General features: G+C 32.2%; 2 protein-coding genes and 1 pseudogene across 6 annotated transcripts; all 3 read right to left on the bottom strand.

The window, feature by feature from the left end:
• On the bottom strand, positions 1,151–3,354 carry LOC109352120 (annotated as a pseudogene).
• Positions 6,163–13,274, bottom strand: LOC109352121 (probable 26S proteasome non-ATPase regulatory subunit 3). Of its 2 annotated transcripts, none has more exons than XM_019593940.1 (8): positions 13,041–13,274; positions 12,747–12,937; positions 9,535–9,672; positions 9,312–9,448; positions 9,120–9,174; positions 8,941–9,051; positions 8,496–8,735; positions 6,163–6,850 (listed from the first exon to the last, which is right to left on the bottom strand). In XM_019593940.1, exons 1-8 carry the CDS (start codon positions 13,120–13,122, stop codon positions 6,338–6,340), a joined length of 1,467 nt encoding a protein of 488 aa, XP_019449485.1. In that variant the 5' UTR covers positions 13,123–13,274; the 3' UTR covers positions 6,163–6,337. The 2 variants fall into 2 exon arrangements, with proteins under 2 accessions (XP_019449485.1, XP_019449484.1); XM_019593939.1 differs by lacking the exons at positions 12,747–12,937; positions 13,041–13,274 and adding exons at positions 10,335–10,525; positions 10,629–10,862.
• Positions 16,019–20,376, bottom strand: LOC109352123 (ribonuclease P protein subunit p25-like protein). 4 transcript variants are annotated; one of them, XM_019593944.1, is made up of 10 exons: positions 20,240–20,376; positions 19,996–20,118; positions 19,155–19,235; positions 18,971–19,059; positions 18,787–18,861; positions 17,927–17,988; positions 17,795–17,848; positions 17,210–17,386; positions 16,355–16,459; positions 16,019–16,256 (listed from the first exon to the last, which is right to left on the bottom strand). In XM_019593944.1, exons 2-9 carry the CDS (start codon positions 20,116–20,118, stop codon positions 16,386–16,388), a joined length of 735 nt encoding a protein of 244 aa, XP_019449489.1. In that variant the 5' UTR covers positions 20,240–20,376; the 3' UTR covers positions 16,019–16,256; positions 16,355–16,385. The 4 variants fall into 4 exon arrangements, with proteins under 4 accessions (XP_019449489.1, XP_019449488.1, XP_019449486.1 ...); XM_019593943.1 differs by having other exon boundaries at positions 16,019–16,459; XM_019593941.1 differs by having other exon boundaries at positions 16,019–16,460; positions 17,208–17,386; positions 20,187–20,331.

The following is a 21,856-nucleotide window of genomic DNA, read 5'->3' on the forward strand; positions in this document are numbered from 1 at the left end:
AAATATATGTATGTTATCATTCCCTGTCTTTCTTGCTTGAACATCAAACGGATTCGGATTCTTAATACTATCAAGCTAATCTAACAAAAACTTAAACTCCGTGAAAAACTGAAACATGCTAAATGTTACCAAACAAATGCCCAAAAGTTATCTCAATTGGTAAAGGGTCAAGATATTAAATGTGAACCCTTAAATTCAAACTCTGAAATCGTGCTCTTACTTATCATAATAAAAGAAATGTCTAATATGAATCCCATTATCACCACCATCAAGAAAATATAGAAATTAGAGGGGTTGAAGCTCATTCACAATCAAATGCACAACATTCATGGAATCTAACGAATTTTATATTGGCCACTCTGAAAAATACTTTTAAAGTCTCAAACTTTATCATAATTTGTAATAATATATAGTAGGAGGAATTCACTTATTCGAGAAGTAAGTTAAAAAACTACTTTACATCTTAGTCATTTATTTTATGAAAATATAATAGTTCATATCTACTAACTAATTCAAATCACTAAACTATTAGATTTTCATAGAACGAGTGACTAAAATATAAAATAATTTTTTTTAACTTACTTCCTATAGTAAGTGAACTCCCACATATAATATTAGTTATATATATTATTTCTTAATGAAGTAAATTTATTTATCTATTGATCCACATCTAGAAGTAGCTAGTTTCAAGGAAAGTGCAGACAGACAACTGTTTAAAGTTCATTTCATATGACATATATTTCTAAGTAACAACATTGCTGAAATTGATGTAGCTTACACAAGTTTCAGACTGAGTTGATCAGCACAATTACACATGTGTTCAGTGTCTTGATACGGTTTATGTGAGACCAGTTGGGATGATGCCAGCTAATAATGTCACAACTCTCACTTTTTCAACTATGTCATGTGCATGTGCTTTAATCTGCATTTCAGTAGCTGTGATAGAATCTGCACCTCACATTTAAGTTTTTAAAAACTTAATATAATTAGTAACTTTTATATATTCAATATTATCTATTATCGATTTATATTAGATTTTTTAAGAAGTTAATGATAATTAGTTATAAATAGTATATGATGTATTGATAGTATATAAAATTTATATACAGTCAGTGCATCCATTTTTTTTATCAATTATATAATGCCATATAAAACAATAACATTATTATATATTGAAAATTTTCGGGAATTAATATCTTCCCAATTCAAGCGATGGATACAGCTACAACAAAGGTATTCATATTACAATGTATAACAAAATTTCAAAGATGCTTTAATTCTACATGCTTGAGCTTCCACATGATTTATAATCATTCTTCTTATTGATATAACAAATTAACAATTCATGCAACGCATGTTGCTTCTTGTGCTTCTTCCACTAAGGGGTGGAGTTAATGGGCTAGGTCCACAAAATAATCAAAACCAGAGGAGGCCGTGGCGGGCTGCTCCATCAAAATAATAAGCACGCCTCAGCTGTTCCGGTTCTTATTTTCCAATAAGAATATAACATATGTCAGAACAATATCATGAGCATGCAATCTGAGTTTTAACCAAATATAAAATCGAAAACCTAAAAGCCCATAACTCCATAGCCCTAGTTGTGAGTTTAGAAGAATTGGACACGGCTGGAGAAAGTTTGGCCAAATGCCCAATTTGCTGGAACCACATCTGGGAAAACTCTAGTTTCTCCATCAGTGGTTGTGACCCTGAAGGACAAAGATTGACCATTCAAATAAGCATTGGATTGCCAATTAGCACCCCAATTTCTTGACATAGTCATCCATCCAGTTTTTGAACCTTTAATGGATGCAGATTCGACCGATCCAGCCCCACCCAGATTGCTTATTAGCACAAGCTCAAAGTAGTCTCTCCCGTTGATACTGAACCTAACCCCTCCGTGTTTTTTGCATGGGACCCTGCAATATCAAATTGTCGTTGAAATGGTTAATATATGACATTAAGGTAGTGTAACATAGTATTGAAGCTAAGAAGGAAAAAATAGTGAAAAGCTCTTTTTAAAGTGAACTTATTTTCAAACTTATATCTAGAGCTCTTTAGAGGCTAAGCACGTCATTCAATGCAACCGCAAAGTTGTTCGCATTGTGGCCTAGAGGTCATGAATTAAAATCCTGAAAATAATTATTTCGTTTTTTTGAAGATAAGACTACATATATTTATCTTCCATAGATCCCACTAATGAGAGTCGGGTGCCTCGAGCCCTTTTTAGTATGAGCTATTTTAAAGTGAAAAGCTCATCTAAATGCTGAAGTTTATATATTCAGAAATCTAAGAACCTGAGACAGATTTGACTATATGCAACATGATCACTAGAACAAATCTTCATTTGGTTTATATTTGTGAGTTCACAAGGTCAATCTATACTAATTAACAAACCTAATTACATAAAGATGTAGAACAAATCAAACCTTTGGAATAACACGGGCACGATCCCTCCTCTGTAAATACCAATCTTTTCCCATGCGGGTTGAGCCATATCAAAATGCTTGAGAGGTGGGTTGCACCAGCCTCCATTGTTGCTAGGAAGATCAAAATTAGGAGGGCAAAAATTTGTGGCAGTTATGGTTATAGATCTTCCTTTAATGCACCATCTTGGGTCTGTTTTAAAGTCACATATGATTTTGTAGCACTCCCCACATGAAGCTCCATCGTTAAATAATGCAGTACTTAATGCTGCAGTTCTAGTTCCATAACCTGCTGAGTATAAATTCCCATAGCCACAAGCTCCTCCTGCAACCATACATAAATATATAAATGTAAAGTCACAATATCTCTATGTCTTGAAACGATTAGTCATTACTATTTGACTAGGATCATCCCTTAAAACAGAGTAAAAACAAAAGAAGATATAACATGTTGCAAGACACATTTACTATTTTAATTATAATAAAATAATACTTTTAGCATTAAAAATAAAAGTAGAAACATGAATTCTAACTCCGGTATTGGGGAGGATCCCGAAAAGAATATTAAAGTCACTATGGCTTACCCATTGTTCCTGAGGCATCACTACCACCATAGAAAGTGGCATGACCATTGATCCATGCAGAGGGTGAGAAGGCATAGGTATTGATAGTGAAAAAGCATAATCCGAGGATGCTAGCAAAAATAAGCATAACTTTGCCCATTATCTTATTGTCTTGTTAAATGCTTAGGACCCAAAGTAAAGGGTTGAAATTTGCAAATGTAAATGGAAGATAGTGAAAGTTGAAGGATACAATCCAAGACTTGAATTTGTATTTACACTATTGTTATTTCCAAGCACAAAAGCTTTGTCTTTAAATAAGGGGCTAGGGTCGCTAAGGTAACAATAGCACATGTTAGTCTTTTAGGACTAGAGAACTCATGAAACAATTTTTAATGTTTATTAATTGAATTTATCTGAAAATTTTGCAGAGTTCTGAATGTCATTCAATTATTCCCACGTTCTCCTATCTTACACGTCCCTTCCAACCCACATGCCCTTCCCAACATCAGAGCCGTGAATGTATCAAAACCCACAAGACAATTTGGTTTAGTTTAAGTGATTTAAATGTTTAATTTTGGTTGAACTATCAAAATTAATGTATCAAAATGTTTAATTTGATTAAGTTATCAACACTTCACATCGAACAATTCATTCATGAATGCAATTCACACAAAAATGTTTAATTTTGATGCGTATCATTAGTGTAAAAAATATTGTATTATTGACAAATCATACATTATCTCATTCATTTATTTATATATGTATGGTTTTTTGGGGTGTGAGTTGGGTTGCATATCCATCCTATCTAAAAAAAGTAGGTTTAGAAAAATTATAGGTGAAATAATTTAAAAAAAATTAAATATAAATGTTTTGTTAATATATATAATTTATGATAAAACATTATGATATTGTTTCATCCATGTGGTTGATCTATTATGGTGTTTTTGTCAACATTTGCCCATAATAAGTTACTTCCATTATCAACTCTACAACAGATGAACAATGTCTCATACAAGCTACAATATTTAAAGTTAATAAATACAATGATCTTATCAAATGTAACAAAGTCATATCCAAAAATACCAAACAAGATATTCTTTGGCACTAGTAGAAACAAGGCATGTGTAGTGCACCTGATGGGCACATAGGTCGAATTTGACAGTTTGTGGCGAGTTTAATTAACCTGATTGTAGTGTGATAAATTTTTATAAGGTTATTTTTTGTATTCAAATACGATTTAATCATGACTCAATAATACGTGAAAATGAATCAATCACCTGATATGTTAACGTCTTGACAAATTTTAACATCAAAATCATATAATTAACAACTCTTGTATTTATTAACACTTTTTCTTCTACATCATCATTTACATCTTGTATTTCATTTTATCCATTTCTTCTTTTCATATCATATTAGTCTTTACTTCTCTCTATCTCTCTTCTCCTTACATCTCCTACACCCCATAAGTGGTGTGGAAGTATCATTTTTCTATATAATTAAATAATTTAAAAACTAATGCATATTTATAATATACATTCCAAAATAAATAACATCACTACAAACATCTTACAAGTGGCTTGCAATTTAAGTATATTTTATGCTAAATGAGAAAAGTATGCATTTTAAAAGAATGAGACATTAAAGGCAAGTTACTACTATATATGTGAAGCATAATCTAAATCCAACCAAAAAGTACATTAGAATTCTAACGCTATTACCGTTAAAATAAATTTCTGGCCGTAATAGAGTTGTGAGACGAGATCGGTCATACATACTTCTACTTTTTATATACTTATTTAGAAATCAATTGTGTTATTAATGTATAATTGATTGTTATGTAAAAATATTATACACTAATGTGTTATTATTTTCCCATCTTCATTTCACAGTCATCCCCTCATATGATTACCCAAAAATTTAAAATAAAAGTTATCTACTTTTTTATTGATATTATTTTCAAATCCCGATTCCTTTTTTTTTATCTCAATCGTTTGTAGCTAATTTTGTTGGATAAAATGAGGGAGAATAGTTTTATGAGGTACATCATAACCTACAAGGTCACATGGAAATACTTGGCATTTTCGACTTTAACAAGTTATATCAATAATTTAATATGTCCCTATAGCGATAGTCACGGGACATTGCTACCAGAATGCTTTCAGCTATGTCAGAAATCAACTCTATAGTACATTAGTACTCACCGTTCATTTAATGCCAGAACACATGGGCTATTCCACATCTAAAGAGATTATCCAATTGAAAATTCCATAAAGTAATGCTATATACTTATACTAATCATTTTATCCACAAAAATGTAATACATGTTCCTTGAAAATCAATTATCAACAAATAAGATATATATGTCACTTTATCATAGGTAGGAAGATAAATGAAAAGATGAGAATATATCATTTTCCAATTCCATATCTGTTCCATAGCTCAATAATTAAAATATATATTAGAGGAAATTAATCCCAGTTAATTACGAAGTATAATATTTATTATAATCCACAAGTCTGATCTAAAAGAGCCACGCTATGCCAGGACAGCACCGTCACGCAAACTCATAGCAGCGACGAAGTTCATGATGGACCTACAAACATGAAATAACTGACATGCAATGTCTGATTTGTCGATATATCATGATTTTCCCAAAAAAAACATGACTCATTGTCCCTTACCTTACTTCTTGAGTAAATATCTAACATCTAAGATTATGACAAAACATGAAGAAAAAAATATTCGCATGGATAATGTTAACAAATACGATCAAAATAAAAAATATGCATAGAGAAAGTAAATTCAAGATTTTAAAGATTTAACCGTTGTAATTTCTACTTTACATTTATATGTTTGAATTCCTAGCATGCATCTACTTGTATTATGAGTTACAGCATTTGAAGACGGTCCTCAGCACAATCACCGACAAACAAAAGCGGGATTTTTATCAGATGGCAAAAAATATAGAAATATTTTCAATAGAAAATTATGTTATAGCTTAATCAAATTTTCAAACTAAATACTTTATCTTATTTTTCTTGGCTAATGAGTAAAATACTTTCAATACTCAAACTTTTTAAATGAATACTGGTACTAAATAATTGGTTAATTTTTTAAGATCCTTGCGCAGTTTTCCGAAGAGGGTAACAAGCCATAGCTGACTGTCACCTTCAAAGGAAATAAACTGTGAATATTTCAAATGCAGTAAACGACATCCAGAGATCTTTCATGTAGAAAATAAGTTCCATGTTTTTTAAAGGAAATGGTAACGAGAGTTCTCTAAACGAGAGAAGTAATGTAGGAAATATAAAGATCCTGACTGCAACTAACATTATGAAATGAGCACAATCAAAAGTCATCATCATCATCCTCTTCAATATGCTTAGCCAGTTCTTGCTCTTGCTGTTGTCTCTCTCTCCTCTTCTCAGCGCTTTCTTTTTCCTTGAGCGTGTTTGGTGGAAAACGCAGTGCTCGAACAGCTTCATTGTGCATGTTAAGACAGAAGGCAATCCGAGAATTGAAGGCCAATTGAGGCTCATTTGTAGAGTAAATATCTCCAGTTTCCTTTGAAACCATCCACCCATTGGCATGATCCAGTGTTGCATCAATTGCCCCATCACGGATAGCCTTTGCTACAATACTCTCAGCATCAGCAACTGGATTTGAAGAGTTCAATCTCAACTTTTGAGCTACATCAACTAGCGAGATTCGAGAGTACGATATGCTGATGTTGCGCAAACCGGTCCTGATGACATTATGACGCAGCCGAACAATCAAATTATGAGTTCTGTCTGTGTTGAAAGTGGTAGCATACTTCTCTGTAACACTCCTAAACAGCTCCAAGTCACCAATTCGGACAGCCTGAAATTTCACAACATAAGCAAACACTGCCATACAGAAACACCACACTAAACAATGTTACTATGCTTACAGAAACTTTTTAGATTGGATTTGAATAGAGAGGCCTCAAAATCCATTGTCAATTATAGGATCACAATTTCTAAACACATGAAGTAGCTTTCAAAGTACCAAAGTTTGAACAAAGGCTCGGCCTATACAAAAGCATAAAATTGTGTTCTGATACAGAATTCCAACAATATTTTAAGATTTTAAAATATTACATAATTTTGAAAGCTACGGCAATTTTCAAAAACCACTCCCCAAAGTGCCTATCAAAAGCATCTTTAAAATTTTCACCTAAGACATTTGTGACTTACAGTAAAAAAGAAGCAGAAATAAAAGCCACAGCATTCTAAAATTGAGGCTTATTGCAACAACTAATTCTTTTCGCACTAGGTGATGTTGGGTGCATGGACCAAACTACACTGTCGTGTTATATTATAAACAATGTTTTCTGGAAGGCCATTTTAACTTACCTAATTTTTAATGGTTCCCCCCATAGTTTTATTTGTCTTCATCTTTACCTATTGAGTTATCCTCCACCTGATTAATATTCGGGGCTTATACTAGCCCTCTTTTCACATGACCATACCATCTAAGGCGAGATTTAACCATCTTTTTTCTCAATAGATGCTACCTCTACTTTCCTGTGAATGCATTCTAAAATAGGGCTTAGTGTGGATGCTATAGTCTGTTTGCTACGGAAAAACAAGTGCAAAGTAAAAATGTTTATATATTGTGATAGACTGATAGGTACTCCTTTAACAGACAAATATGTATGACAATATGAATCTTTAAATAGAGCCACAATGCTCAGTGGCTAAAAAGAGTTTAACTATATTATAAACACAAGCATAGATTTTTAGTGGGTTTTTTTCAAGCGAAGCCCTAATCAACGATATTTAACAATGAAATGGTCTTTATCATGAAGTTCTCTCATTTTTCATAATAAATCATTCAGGTTTTCCTAATGCGAGGTTTTATTCACAATGTTTTGATTTCAGACAACTCTTGATAAAGTTGGGTAACTACAATATAGAGAGTAATTCAAAATTTTATTCGTTACATCTATATATCAAAATGAAATTATAATAGACACACCCCACTAGCGGACTCCATTTATTTAGCAGTATAGATGGACCCGTGTACTTGAAAAATGTTGAAAAAGAAAAGCCAGTAAATTCAGTGAATTAACTGATGAAAATAAAAGGGCATAACAATAAACAAGAAAGAAGCTAAAATGGTGCAATGGAGAGAAAGGAGATGTTGAGCAATGAACATGTGTAAAAAGATAAGAATCATAAAGTAGCTGAAGAAAATACCTGTTAGATTGTAATCCTGACTTCACCTTTAAATCAATAGATTAATGCAGTTTTCATAACAAAACTTGGTTGAATTATATATTTAGTAACTAGAGTTTCACCTCAGGTGGTGTAATAAAACTGTATGGACCCAATTGCAATGCAATGAAAGCTTAGGACCTATTTCAAAAACAAAATGAAGCTGCGGGGACTATATATAATAAACCTAAAAAATTAGAAGTTAACTTATATTCTGGACTTCTGTTATAATTAATAACAAACTCTGGTTGATAATGTAGACTTACATTGGTAAGCTCAAAGTAAGGCCTCAAAGCTTTCTCCATTCCTCCCTGCATAAAGATAGTCCTCTCAGGTATTTCTCCCAACAATAACCGCACTATCACAGCCCACTTGTTACATTGAATTCGAAAACCGCGTGCTGCAACTGGAGCTTTACGAGCAGCCTGCAGCAGGGACTCTTTTGCATCGGTATACTCCAGCTGAATTGTCCGGATTTGCCCTAGGTAGAAGAGATAACGGCAGAACTGCAAATGCAACATATGTGGACAGCATGTCATGTAAAAATGAATATAAGTCAAAAAGGAAATTTACTCAGAATTGTTGAGAAGGTTCAACACAAGGCATCACCTCAAAAAAGTCTACAGACCAAGTATAGAAGGTAGTAGGTACAGATTCCATTTACCACAGGAATTAAATTTTATTACACCTAGAATAACAGAAACAACAAACCTGCTGGTTTGAGTGGGCCTCAAAACGTGGAGCCTTAGACCTCAACTTCTCAGCCTGATCATATAGGTTGTAGTGGAGGTAGTTGCGAAGCAGCAGGTTAAGAAGTGTTTCCTGCATTGCATCAGCAGGTAAGTACAAGATCTATAGCCCTTAGGAAAAATCAACAAGTTGACACAAACCTGGCCCAGCTCATCACGACGCAGGGTAGTAATCCGGTGCAATGCAAGGAGATTGCTGAAATAAAAATGCCATTTAATTCAGAATATGTTAAATGCCATTCAGTTGTAAATCTTCTTAACTTTTTCTGCCAAACATGTACAACATCTGCCTCGAATTTTAATTTCAACTGCGTAGATAAAGACCTAACTCACCCTCGGATTTCAGCAAGATCTCCCGTAAGCTCATAGCTATACGAGTAATAAAAGTAGAGCCTTGATGCAATAACATCGACAGTTCTACTGTTCAGGCTTTTCAGCCGAACAATGCTTGCGGAAGAACAATCTTTGGCCTAAAATGAAAATTAAAGCAACTTCAGACATAAAAACAGCCATACATTGGCATAGTTGACAAAAATATAAGCCTAAGGTGCCCAACCTCATTGTATCTTTTATGATCAATCAGAAAAAGCAGCACAACAAAGTAACAGTAGATTTCTAGCTCAGGTGACAACTGCTTTCCCTGAGTTTGAGCAGCAGAAATTGCAGTGTCTGTTTCCATCGCCTGATCATCTTCCTATAAAAACCAGTGACAAAATTATGAACTTGAAGACCATTGCATCCATTAAAACAATAGAAGTAAACAACATGTCAAGTGTCAACATATTATTTTCCAAGAGAGAAAGAAAGAGAAATAGCACTATAGTAATGTGTTTATGGGCCCTCGTACAGTTCTGATTCGACTTTTCAATCTTTAAACAAAAGTAAAACCATGTGACATTTCTAAATATACATAATTGACTAAAGTACGGTTATGTTTTGATTGATGGATATTATATATGGAATGGAACATAATGCAATGGAGTGACAATCTATGGGATTATTTGAAGAGACGTTTCGAAGAGCATATAGCGAATTTATTTGGGCTTACCATATCATAAAAAGCACTTAAGCAATTGTTTGGACGATTTAATGAAAATAGCTTATGGCCTTCTATAAGCTCCTTTTAGGTAATTTCAATAATCATATCATATCATATCATATCAGAGAAGCTCGTAGCTCATTATGTAACAAGTGTTTGTCGAATAAGTGCTTAATTAAGTTGTTTACCCAATTGTGCCCTAAATATAGTCAATATCTATCACCGTAGAAAAATCTGAAACATTTTCAACTAGAAATATTACTAAATATTTACTAAAACAGTAAAAAAAAAAAAACTAAAAGATGCAGAAATTTTACCTTAGGTAGATAGGAAGATAACCTGGGGTGAGGATCAGAACCAGGAATGAGAGCGTAATCGATGAAAGAAGAGAGAACCGAAGCTGTGAGTCTCTTCCTCAGCGCAATTGTAAGACGCACAGCACGACCAATTCTACGAACTTCGTTTGACTTGGAACCGTTTTCAATAACCGAAGCTATCTCCTTCAAATCTATGAGATCGATCCGATTCAAAAACCCAAAAAAAAAAATGAATTGATTAAATTTAAATAGAGGTAAGAAATTGAAATATAGTTTGAGAAAACAGAATGTTACGGTGCAATGTAGATGGAGGAGGTGGAGGAAGAGATTGAGAAGGCGTATTAGGGTTATCTTTCATTTCAACGTCTTGGGTCATCTTTAACAAATTGTGTGGTTTATTGAAACCCTAACTGAGTTTGGGGAAGAACTGAAGAAGACAATAGAAGAAGCAAATTGGTCACACTCTTCTTCCAACGTTTTACTTCAGATTATTTTGGGCTCTTTTTTGTTTTGTTTTTTAAGATAATTTGCAGAACAACTTATTCCACAAGGAAAGAATTGTAGAACAGCTTTTAAGATTTTAGGGCCTTAATTTACTTATTTTTAAAATGTTTTAAGGTGTAGAATAAGTGAATGTAAATGATTGAGGCCACCGCTATGACAGATGTGCAAGAATTCTGATTTCAACCATTATAATAACTTAGAGTGAAACATTCATTTATGTAAAAATTTATATATAATTATTACATTATTCACTTATTTATTTTTTATTAAAAGAATCAATGATAGTAATATTGTATAAAATTAATATATGTGTATATATTTATTTTCTCTATAGTTTTTATCAACACTGACGTACCAGATCAGTCTTATTAACATATCATATTCCAAAGATACTATTGATGACTTTTAGTCTATATTGAGAAAAAATATATTAATGTTTCAGTAAGAGTTTTATATGTTATCGGTTTACTTATTATTTTTTTAATCATATTGATTATTCAAAAAATGTATCTCCAATGAATATTAAGTATATAATCCTTACTGAGTAAATTTATTTGAATTCAATATGATATCTCATATTCTTTTTATCATATATTTATATTTATATATATATATTTCTTTTTATCATATATCTATACTATATATAAAACCAAAACTTGACATAACTTCCCCCATGGTGTAATTTTCATTTCCTATATTGTCAATAACATTATTTAATTTTTACAAAAAAACTATATAATCCTAAGCAACTACCACCAATACATTAATTAACCACATATCTCACCTTAAATTAAACATTATCATAAACAACAAAAAATATGATATATAAAAATTGAATATGTAGTATCACACAATATTCGCCGGCAGGCACGAAGTGCCTATACACACTAGTTATATATAAAGGCAAAACATAGTGTAACTTCTTGCATGGTTAAATTTTCACTTCATGTTTTGCCTTTAACATTATTTAATTTTTACAAAAAATATATAACTCTAAATAACCACTATCAATACATTAATGATTTCTCTCACCTTAAAATGAATATTATCATAAATATAAAAATTATAATATAAAGTCCACCGGAACATAACAAATACATTCTAATTCTAAAAAATAACTATAAAAATGGAATACGTAGTACCATATAATATTGACCAGCAGACACGAAATGCTAATACAGACTAATATATAAGTAGAATTATCTTTACTGGAAGATCTATGTGATTTAAACAAAAAATTAGTCTTTTAATTGACATCATAATATTTGGGATGGTTCCTTTGAAATATATTTTTAGAAGAATTTTAGGATTTTAATTTCAACAAATAATATTTGTAAGTAACTCTTTAATAAATTTACTCTTAAATTTCTTTACAAATTCCGTTATAGTATAGTATAAGGTTATATTGAATAATAGAGAATTGTCTATTAGAATGTGTTCACATATATATATTATTAATAATAATGATTAACAAATTTTTAGAATTTTTTTTCTTCACGATATTATATATGGAATGGAACATAATGCAATGGAGTGACAATCTATGGGATTATTTGAAGAGACGTTTCGAAGAGCATATAGCGAATTTATTTGGGCTTACCATATCATAAAAAGCACTTAAGCAATTGTTTGGACGATTTAATGAAAATAGCTTATGGCCTTCTATAAGCTCCTTTTAGGTAATTTCAATAATCATATCATATCATATCATATCAGAGAAGCTCGTAGCTCATTATGTAACAAGTGTTTGTCGAATAAGTGCTTAATTAAGTTGTTTACCCAATTGTGCCCTAAATATAGTCAATATCTATCACCGTAGAAAAATCTGAAACATTTTCAACTAGAAATATTACTAAATATTTACTAAAACAGTAAAAAAAAAAAAACTAAAAGATGCAGAAATTTTACCTTAGGTAGATAGGAAGATAACCTGGGGTGAGGATCAGAACCAGGAATGAGAGCGTAATCGATGAAAGAAGAGAGAACCGAAGCTGTGAGTCTCTTCCTCAGCGCAATTGTAAGACGCACAGCACGACCAATTCTACGAACTTCGTTTGACTTGGAACCGTTTTCAATAACCGAAGCTATCTCCTTCAAATCTATGAGATCGATCCGATTCAAAAACCCAAAAAAAAAAATGAATTGATTAAATTTAAATAGAGGTAAGAAATTGAAATATAGTTTGAGAAAACAGAATGTTACGGTGCAATGTAGATGGAGGAGGTGGAGGAAGAGATTGAGAAGGCGTATTAGGGTTATCTTTCATTTCAACGTCTTGGGTCATCTTTAACAAATTGTGTGGTTTATTGAAACCCTAACTGAGTTTGGGGAAGAACTGAAGAAGACAATAGAAGAAGCAAATTGGTCACACTCTTCTTCCAACGTTTTACTTCAGATTATTTTGGGCTCTTTTTTGTTTTGTTTTTTAAGATAATTTGCAGAACAACTTATTCCACAAGGAAAGAATTGTAGAACAGCTTTTAAGATTTTAGGGCCTTAATTTACTTATTTTTAAAATGTTTTAAGGTGTAGAATAAGTGAATGTAAATGATTGAGGCCACCGCTATGACAGATGTGCAAGAATTCTGATTTCAACCATTATAATAACTTAGAGTGAAACATTCATTTATGTAAAAATTTATATATAATTATTACATTATTCACTTATTTATTTTTTATTAAAAGAATCAATGATAGTAATATTGTATAAAATTAATATATGTGTATATATTTATTTTCTCTATAGTTTTTATCAACACTGACGTACCAGATCAGTCTTATTAACATATCATATTCCAAAGATACTATTGATGACTTTTAGTCTATATTGAGAAAAAATATATTAATGTTTCAGTAAGAGTTTTATATGTTATCGGTTTACTTATTATTTTTTTAATCATATTGATTATTCAAAAAATGTATCTCCAATGAATATTAAGTATATAATCCTTACTGAGTAAATTTATTTGAATTCAATATGATATCTCATATTCTTTTTATCATATATTTATATTTATATATATATATTTCTTTTTATCATATATCTATACTATATATAAAACCAAAACTTGACATAACTTCCCCCATGGTGTAATTTTCATTTCCTATATTGTCAATAACATTATTTAATTTTTACAAAAAAACTATATAATCCTAAGCAACTACCACCAATACATTAATTAACCACATATCTCACCTTAAATTAAACATTATCATAAACAACAAAAAATATGATATATAAAAATTGAATATGTAGTATCACACAATATTCGCCGGCAGGCACGAAGTGCCTATACACACTAGTTATATATAAAGGCAAAACATAGTGTAACTTCTTGCATGGTTAAATTTTCACTTCATGTTTTGCCTTTAACATTATTTAATTTTTACAAAAAATATATAACTCTAAATAACCACTATCAATACATTAATGATTTCTCTCACCTTAAAATGAATATTATCATAAATATAAAAATTATAATATAAAGTCCACCGGAACATAACAAATACATTCTAATTCTAAAAAATAACTATAAAAATGGAATACGTAGTACCATATAATATTGACCAGCAGACACGAAATGCTAATACAGACTAATATATAAGTAGAATTATCTTTACTGGAAGATCTATGTGATTTAAACAAAAAATTAGTCTTTTAATTGACATCATAATATTTGGGATGGTTCCTTTGAAATATATTTTTAGAAGAATTTTAGGATTTTAATTTCAACAAATAATATTTGTAAGTAACTCTTTAATAAATTTACTCTTAAATTTCTTTACAAATTCCGTTATAGTATAGTATAAGGTTATATTGAATAATAGAGAATTGTCTATTAGAATGTGTTCACATATATATATTATTAATAATAATGATTAACAAATTTTTAGAATTTTTTTTCTTCACGAGAGCTAATTTCAAAATAAATTATATATGAAATCTTATTGAAATAAAAATAGTGTGTGATTTTAAATCATAAATCATATTCAAATTAGGGATGACAAGGCCTCTATGTTTTTTATTGGGTTGCCCCCTTTGACCGCGGTCCAATCCTAAAACCCAAGCGTGAATCAAGTCCCATTGATTATCAACTATTTACCCCTCAAAGGTGTGGATCCCTCTTAAAGAACCCAAACACGTTAAAAGAATGAAAGAATTGGTATTGTTGATTAATCCACTTAATTAGGCATGTCATTCCTACCTTTTCTTTATATTCCTTTTCAACAATATAGACATGGTTTGGTATGGCTCTATCGAAATGACAGGTCTGGTTGGATTAAGATAAACTTGTCTCAAATTGTTCTTTGTGCAAGATAAAATGATAACCATCACAAACTTAAATTGTTGAATTAAGATTGGATGGTTGGATTCTGAATTGTGTTTTGATTTTCATCCAAGCCAACACTTTTTATCTATGGTTATGGTTTCAAACACAAGACATTATTTCACAATAAATAAAGTTCTTCATTATTGAGACTAGGACCAACGTTCATAGTGGAAGACAAATTCTGACTAAAGTACTATACAAAATAGTTAAAGATGCAATAAGTGTTGCCAAAATGTTTCATTTTCTATTCTGTTTTTTTTGTTACAAACCATTGTAATTTATACATAAAAACAATGGAAGCATATTATGGTATGATTGATTTGTGAAAACGTTTCATGCTTTTTACTTTCTATTTTCATTAATAATTGTAAGTGTCAGCTTTTTCCATTTGTTTTTTCCAGAGTTATAGCAAACATTGAAACCAAAATTTTCCACAAATATAAAAATATTTGAAAAAACATAATCAAAGTAAAATTTCACTTATAACTAATAATGTGAAATAAAATGATGCCGATAAATGTTTTCAAACGAACACATTTTCACTCTTTCCTGCGCAAATCATTGAAAATTTAGAATTATATAAAAACAATAACACTTGTACTTATTAATGAAAACAAAAGCTAAAATCAATATAGTGTTACTCATGAGAGGGAACTATAAGCCACTCAACTTATTTTCTGAATAACTATCAAGTCATACCAAGAACCAAACTATTCTTATTTTGTACATTGAGTTTATTCTGTTCCCATTCTCTTAGATTAGTTCTTAAACAGCCTTAATTTAAACACGGTACTGCTATATTTTATACAATTCTGAAACATTTTTAGTAGCCACAAAAGTTAGCGTCTCTGACCAATGAGAATAGTATCCAACTAAATAATTGTCAGGCTAAATTAAACTGAGATTCAGATTATTAAACTAAAGAAAAAACGCATAAATTAAACACAGGCCTAGAAAATAAAAATTAAAAGAATGAGATTCAGGGCCAAAAAAGAAGTAACAACTCTTCAGCCATCTAAAACCTAGGGTCTAAAACAAGAACGAAGCTGTCTTATGTAGCAGCAGTCACAAACTAAGTCTACAAAACCTGCAAGAAGAAAATGCCCTACAGTTCTTAGGGGGCAGGAGAAAAGGGAAAGTTGAAGAAATAAAGCAAATTGAAAACATAAACTTGGACAAGGCCACCTTCAAGGCTTTCTTTCAATAGGGACTGCACTCAAGCTGCTGCCTGGATTGGTCCATTGGCTCTAAAGCCACGGCCCCTTCCACGATATGCAACCCGGCCACGACCTACAAAAAAAGAAAAAATCAATAAATTGTTTCTCCCATCTTCCTCTCTTCCCCAAACATTTTTTACTGGTTTGAGTAAAAAATCATTAGGAAATGAAAACACGAAACAAAATACAAGGAAGAATCGTTACTAAGCAAACTTCACATTGCTTTAACTTGATGGCTTTAGATAAATTTTCACAGAATTGATCGAAAGTAAGCAACTTCAGTTTATCCATTCATGGAGTGGACAAAACTGAATATGTACTAAGGAAGCACGGATACGACACAGGGCACACATACAACACAGATACAAGATGCGACAAAAGAAATATAAAATTTCGGTAAGTGTCTAATATAGATATTTGGTAAGTGTCTTTGACAGAAATATAAAATGTTGGTAAGTGTCTTTGACAGAAACACTATTGTGAAGGTCCATGCTTCCTTGTGGGAACCACATCTCAATGATCAAAGGTTTAATAAGGCACTCGACAGCAAAACAGAGTGCATCTTGCAGCCTCTAAGGGTGGTGTAACAACCTTAAAGCATGGACAATGTTGGATATAAAACAAAATCTAGAATTCTAGATTGTCATGTCACATATGGAACTGGTCAAGAGTCCAGACAAGAAACCAAGTGCCATCAGAGACAGAACCAGCTTAACTGCTTCCAGAATATCAAGGAAAAGGATGATAGCTTAATACTACCACCCAGTATCAACATCATCCACCACACAGTATAATTAAAAATAAAATTGTAGGTATTATGTACCACGGCCTTGAGGAACATCTTGGTTGTATCCTCCATCATGCTGAAAATCATTCTGAGGCCCATTGTACCCACCCCTTCCACGACCACGGAAGCCGCGTCCTCTTCCTCTACCCCTGCCTCTTCCCCTATTGCGATCCCAACCTCCATCCTCATAATCAGCTGGGATAAAACCATTACCTGAAAGAAAATACAACAGCTATTAGCTATATAAAATAAAAAATAGCATCGTATTCTGTCAATGCATTCCTTCGGGTTAAGATGTCTTCCTAACATTCTTTTGGAAAAATTAGGATAAGATGTCACGTTATGGAAAAAAATCACACATCCTGTAATTGATAATCCTAGATGCACTCACATATCTGAAAATAGCTACGCCTACACTTTTTCAAAATTAGTCCATAACATCTAAGGCATTAACTTCCGACAAAAAGGAAACAGAGATGATGAAGCTATATAATATAATATAATATAATGGATTAGGTTAAAGGACACTTGAGTTGAGATTTATTATCCCACAGATAAAACATCTGATAAACATAATATTGTTTATAGGAATGAAAACATGCACACAAAAACAAAGCATACCTCTGGCCCTACCCCTCCCTCGGCCACCACGACCACGACCACTGGGTGAAACCTCTGCAGATCACACAAGTTAAGACAGATACAAAATATCCAGAGACAGGAGAGGGGGCATCAATTGATATATGTATATACCTCCTTCATAATCAAAATCTGTAGAAGGCTTCACCTGGTCAGCTGGTAATGGAGACTGATACCTAAAAAAGCAAATAAATAAATTGTGCAGCAAATCCTCATGGGTCATATTAATAACATAATTTGCTTTTCCATTGATACTAAAATCTTCAAACCAACAAAAGAAATGCATATAATCAATCAACATAGTTCCTTTTTATCATTAACTAAGCCAGAGTTTCTTTATACTCAATGTTTGAATGACAACCATATAACTTTCATGTGATTATAATATTGAACTCATACTTTCTATAAAAGAAACTTTGTAGAGGGAACTGATAATCAAGAAGAATCCATTTAGAACGATACAATATCTCTATTTCATAGCATTCAATCTATTGTTGTTCTTTTCTCTGACATGTTTCAGCTCTAGAACTTTAGCAACATCAATTGAATTCCCAATTCCTTTTCCAAAAGAGTATGGAAAGCATCATTTGGAAGTGTTCATTTGTTCAAACATGCCCCTTTGAAAAAAAAATCAAAATAGTGGGCATTGGTTCAATATATCCTCCCATTAAATAAACCTTCAGCAACAACATTACTATGTTCCAAGGATTCTGTTACACTACTATAATAGGTAGTTTAAATGAACAAAACATAAGACAACTTATTTCAGCACAATTAAAACAGTACTCTGAAGATTCAGTTTTAAAGGTGATACTTTTCCAGTTTCTTGCACATCCATGATGAAACTAGGTACCACCATAGCAAGGAACTTCCAGGAAATTATTTTTGCATGTATCCACCACATTGCCATCTTGTGAGATAGAACTCATTAAAATTTTGTACGATTACATCCAATAGAAAGAAAATCAACTTACCCCACAGATGATGTATCTCGTTCGTTCTTAGAAAGTGTAATTGTTATCATCGAAACATGCCTGGTTGTCTCCAAACTGCAAGGACAAGGTAAAAAAGCATGAGGATTAGGCACCAGTTGCCAGCATCCTGGAATGTTGCATACTTAGATCATTCAGGTTTACAATATTATTAAAAAAATCTTACGGAAGCAATCCTTCCTCTAGGGGTTCCCAAGTATCGGTGATGTCAGTGGATCCGATTGATGTATTCTGGTGGAGACCAACAATTCTCCTCTGCATTACCCAAAAAATACACAAAAATAAAAATCTTCATCCAAATGGAATTAAAATTGTGCGGTGATCTCAGCTGAAAACAATATCAAAATAACCTTGATCAACTCCACAATTGTTACAGTTTTGTTGATAGCTCTCCCCATTGCTTTGAAAACAATTTCATTTGAACCTTTTTCCTGTGAAGAAAAAAAGAGCAGGCTTTACAAATTAGCACACAGACAACAGAGGTAATCTACATCTTAATTCAGATTCGGCAAAAATGACTCAAACTTTTCACTGCCTAACTTCTACCAATGCCACGAGATAAAACTAGGAGCAAAAGGAAACAATAAACAAGCATAGGCATATTTATCACAATGCACACAGTGAATGAGCAAGCATGATCAATAAACTTTACAGTGATAATCAGTAACTAACGGTAACTAAATCTTTACTGATTATAAAAAGGGCGGCTTAATGTACACGGCCTCTGCCACATGCGAGAGGCTGTAATATGCTATAAGTTAGGAGAGGCCGTAACATGCTATAAGTTAGGAGAGGCCATAACATGCTATAAGTTACATTTTCAAAACCTAAGCTCCATAATCAAGGATATATTTACCACATACATTTATCTATTTATTATTAGTTACCTTTCCCAACCCTATTTTACCGAATATGTCCCAACCCTATTATACCGAATATGTCCACGCGAAAACATATAATGGGCAAGAGAGCACATATGTTGTCTCAAAAAGTGTGTGTTGATTGGAAAAATTATAATTAAGTTAAAACTTAATAATTAAGTGTTTTCTGACTCATCACACGAAGTGATACAATTTATGGGACAAAAGATGTGCTCCCAAAGAGTAATGTTCAGGGTAGTTTCAGCATGGAAATAAATAATTAAGAGGTCGATAAAAGCCACATAAACAAAATAAAATTAAAAAAAAGTACCTGAAGCAAGGTCATAGCATAAGTAATGTAGTTACGCATCCTACCCTGACTTGTAATACGAATCTCATTTTCATCAATTGGTGTTTCTGCCCTTGGCTTCTCCACTTTCTGGTACCGATCCATCTAAACCCAACAAAACAAATAAACACACTTAATCGAATACTATATAATAAACATTAATATTCACTCGCAAGTGAAGACGAATTAAGTAGTGTAAGATTGGATCTAGGACTGAGTCACTTACCGCGATTCTTAAGGATAGAGTTCCTTACTTCCTTCCCTGGCACAAAGAGCGAGATAGCCCTCTTATACGGCTTGTGTATTTTTCTATTACGCCCTAAACTCAAATAGTGATGTGTTTCAATTTATATTCTCTCAAACCTCAATACTAACCCAACCCTCTTCAAACTGCCCCAACCAACTTTTTGTAGTCCAGTCACATGAAACCCCAAAGCACTAAATTGGCCTGGGCTGGGCCCAATTATATAAATTATGGATAATTTTCAATTTTTTTGGCAACATATTCGTGACAATGTCTATTTGTCTATCGATATTATTATTTTTTAGCAAAAACAGACATAGGCGATATGACAAAACGATCTATGTATGACAACGTAAGAGTTTTTTTAATATCGTTATATTATTTATTATTAACTTTTAAATAAAAGTTATATAAATAAATAATGGATGATGTATTGAATATATATAAATATTTATCTGACATTGAATAGATATTATATTCTTTAAAGATAGAATCTTGAGTTTGAAATTAAACTACAAAATCTACTAATAAGTGTTTCATCATAGTTCAAAGAAACGGCTCACCGGCCAAATAAACATATGCCATGGTCAAACATGGGGTAAGTAAGATATGGCTTATGGAGTTGTTGAACGTGTTCAGATAACCGACCTATTCAGATAAAATACAACAATGATAGGATAAGGCTTAATCAACAATGTATGAGATCACAAACCTATATTATAGGATTGTCACGCTGTCTGAATAGGACTGTCACAACACCTAAACAACACAGACCTCTCCTAGAGAGCTAAACACGTTATCTGCACCTTGTACTATCCTTTGCCATGCAGCGAAAACATACCTAATATACGACTATGATAGTTAGGCCAAGCTACAAAATGATCCACTCTGGATAAAGCACCGTACCTATAACACCGTGAATTTTCTATGTATGTTTTATTAATTATTTATTTTATCAACAATTAATTTTAGAAATTAATCGGTATGGATTTAGGCTAAACCATAGTTGATTGTTAGTCTTGTTTTGTGATTTTCTATTTTATGGTAAATTTTCGTAATTTTATGAGACAAAAGGTTTTTGAACTGCTGCGAGACCCAAATTTGCCCGAATTCGGCCCAATAACGTGTTTTGAGTTTTATAACTCGGAATCGAATTCTGATTGCGCCATTAGCTTCGAAATATTATTTCGAGTCAAGATAGACATCAAGTTCATTCAGAATGCATTTCTAAATAATTTTCACTCCGAATTCCGTGTTTCGAAGTTCTAACCGTAAACCAAAATCGAGATATTTTTATTATCCGATCGAGTATTAGCCGACAATACTCGGGCATGGTTTAATCGAGAATGTATCATCAAAAATGTCACATCATTTTCATGTAAGAAGCTTGCTTGTTAAACAAGCAAAAATACATATTCTCTTACACAAAATCCCTCACCTATCTCTTACACAAACTACTTTTTGAAAAACCATTGACTTTTCCCCCCAAATCTGATTTCTCTCTTTAAGGAGCCAAACCCTAGCTAAGAGAATACCTTGGCATTGCAAACTCTTTCTTCTCTTTGCATTCTCTAAGAACTCTCAAGGTAGTTCTTCATG

The sequence above is a fragment of the Lupinus angustifolius genome, chromosome LG07, assembly GCF_001865875.1.
Source record: "Lupinus angustifolius cultivar Tanjil chromosome LG07, LupAngTanjil_v1.0, whole genome shotgun sequence".
NCBI classification, from domain to species: Eukaryota; Viridiplantae; Streptophyta; class Magnoliopsida; order Fabales; family Fabaceae; genus Lupinus; species Lupinus angustifolius.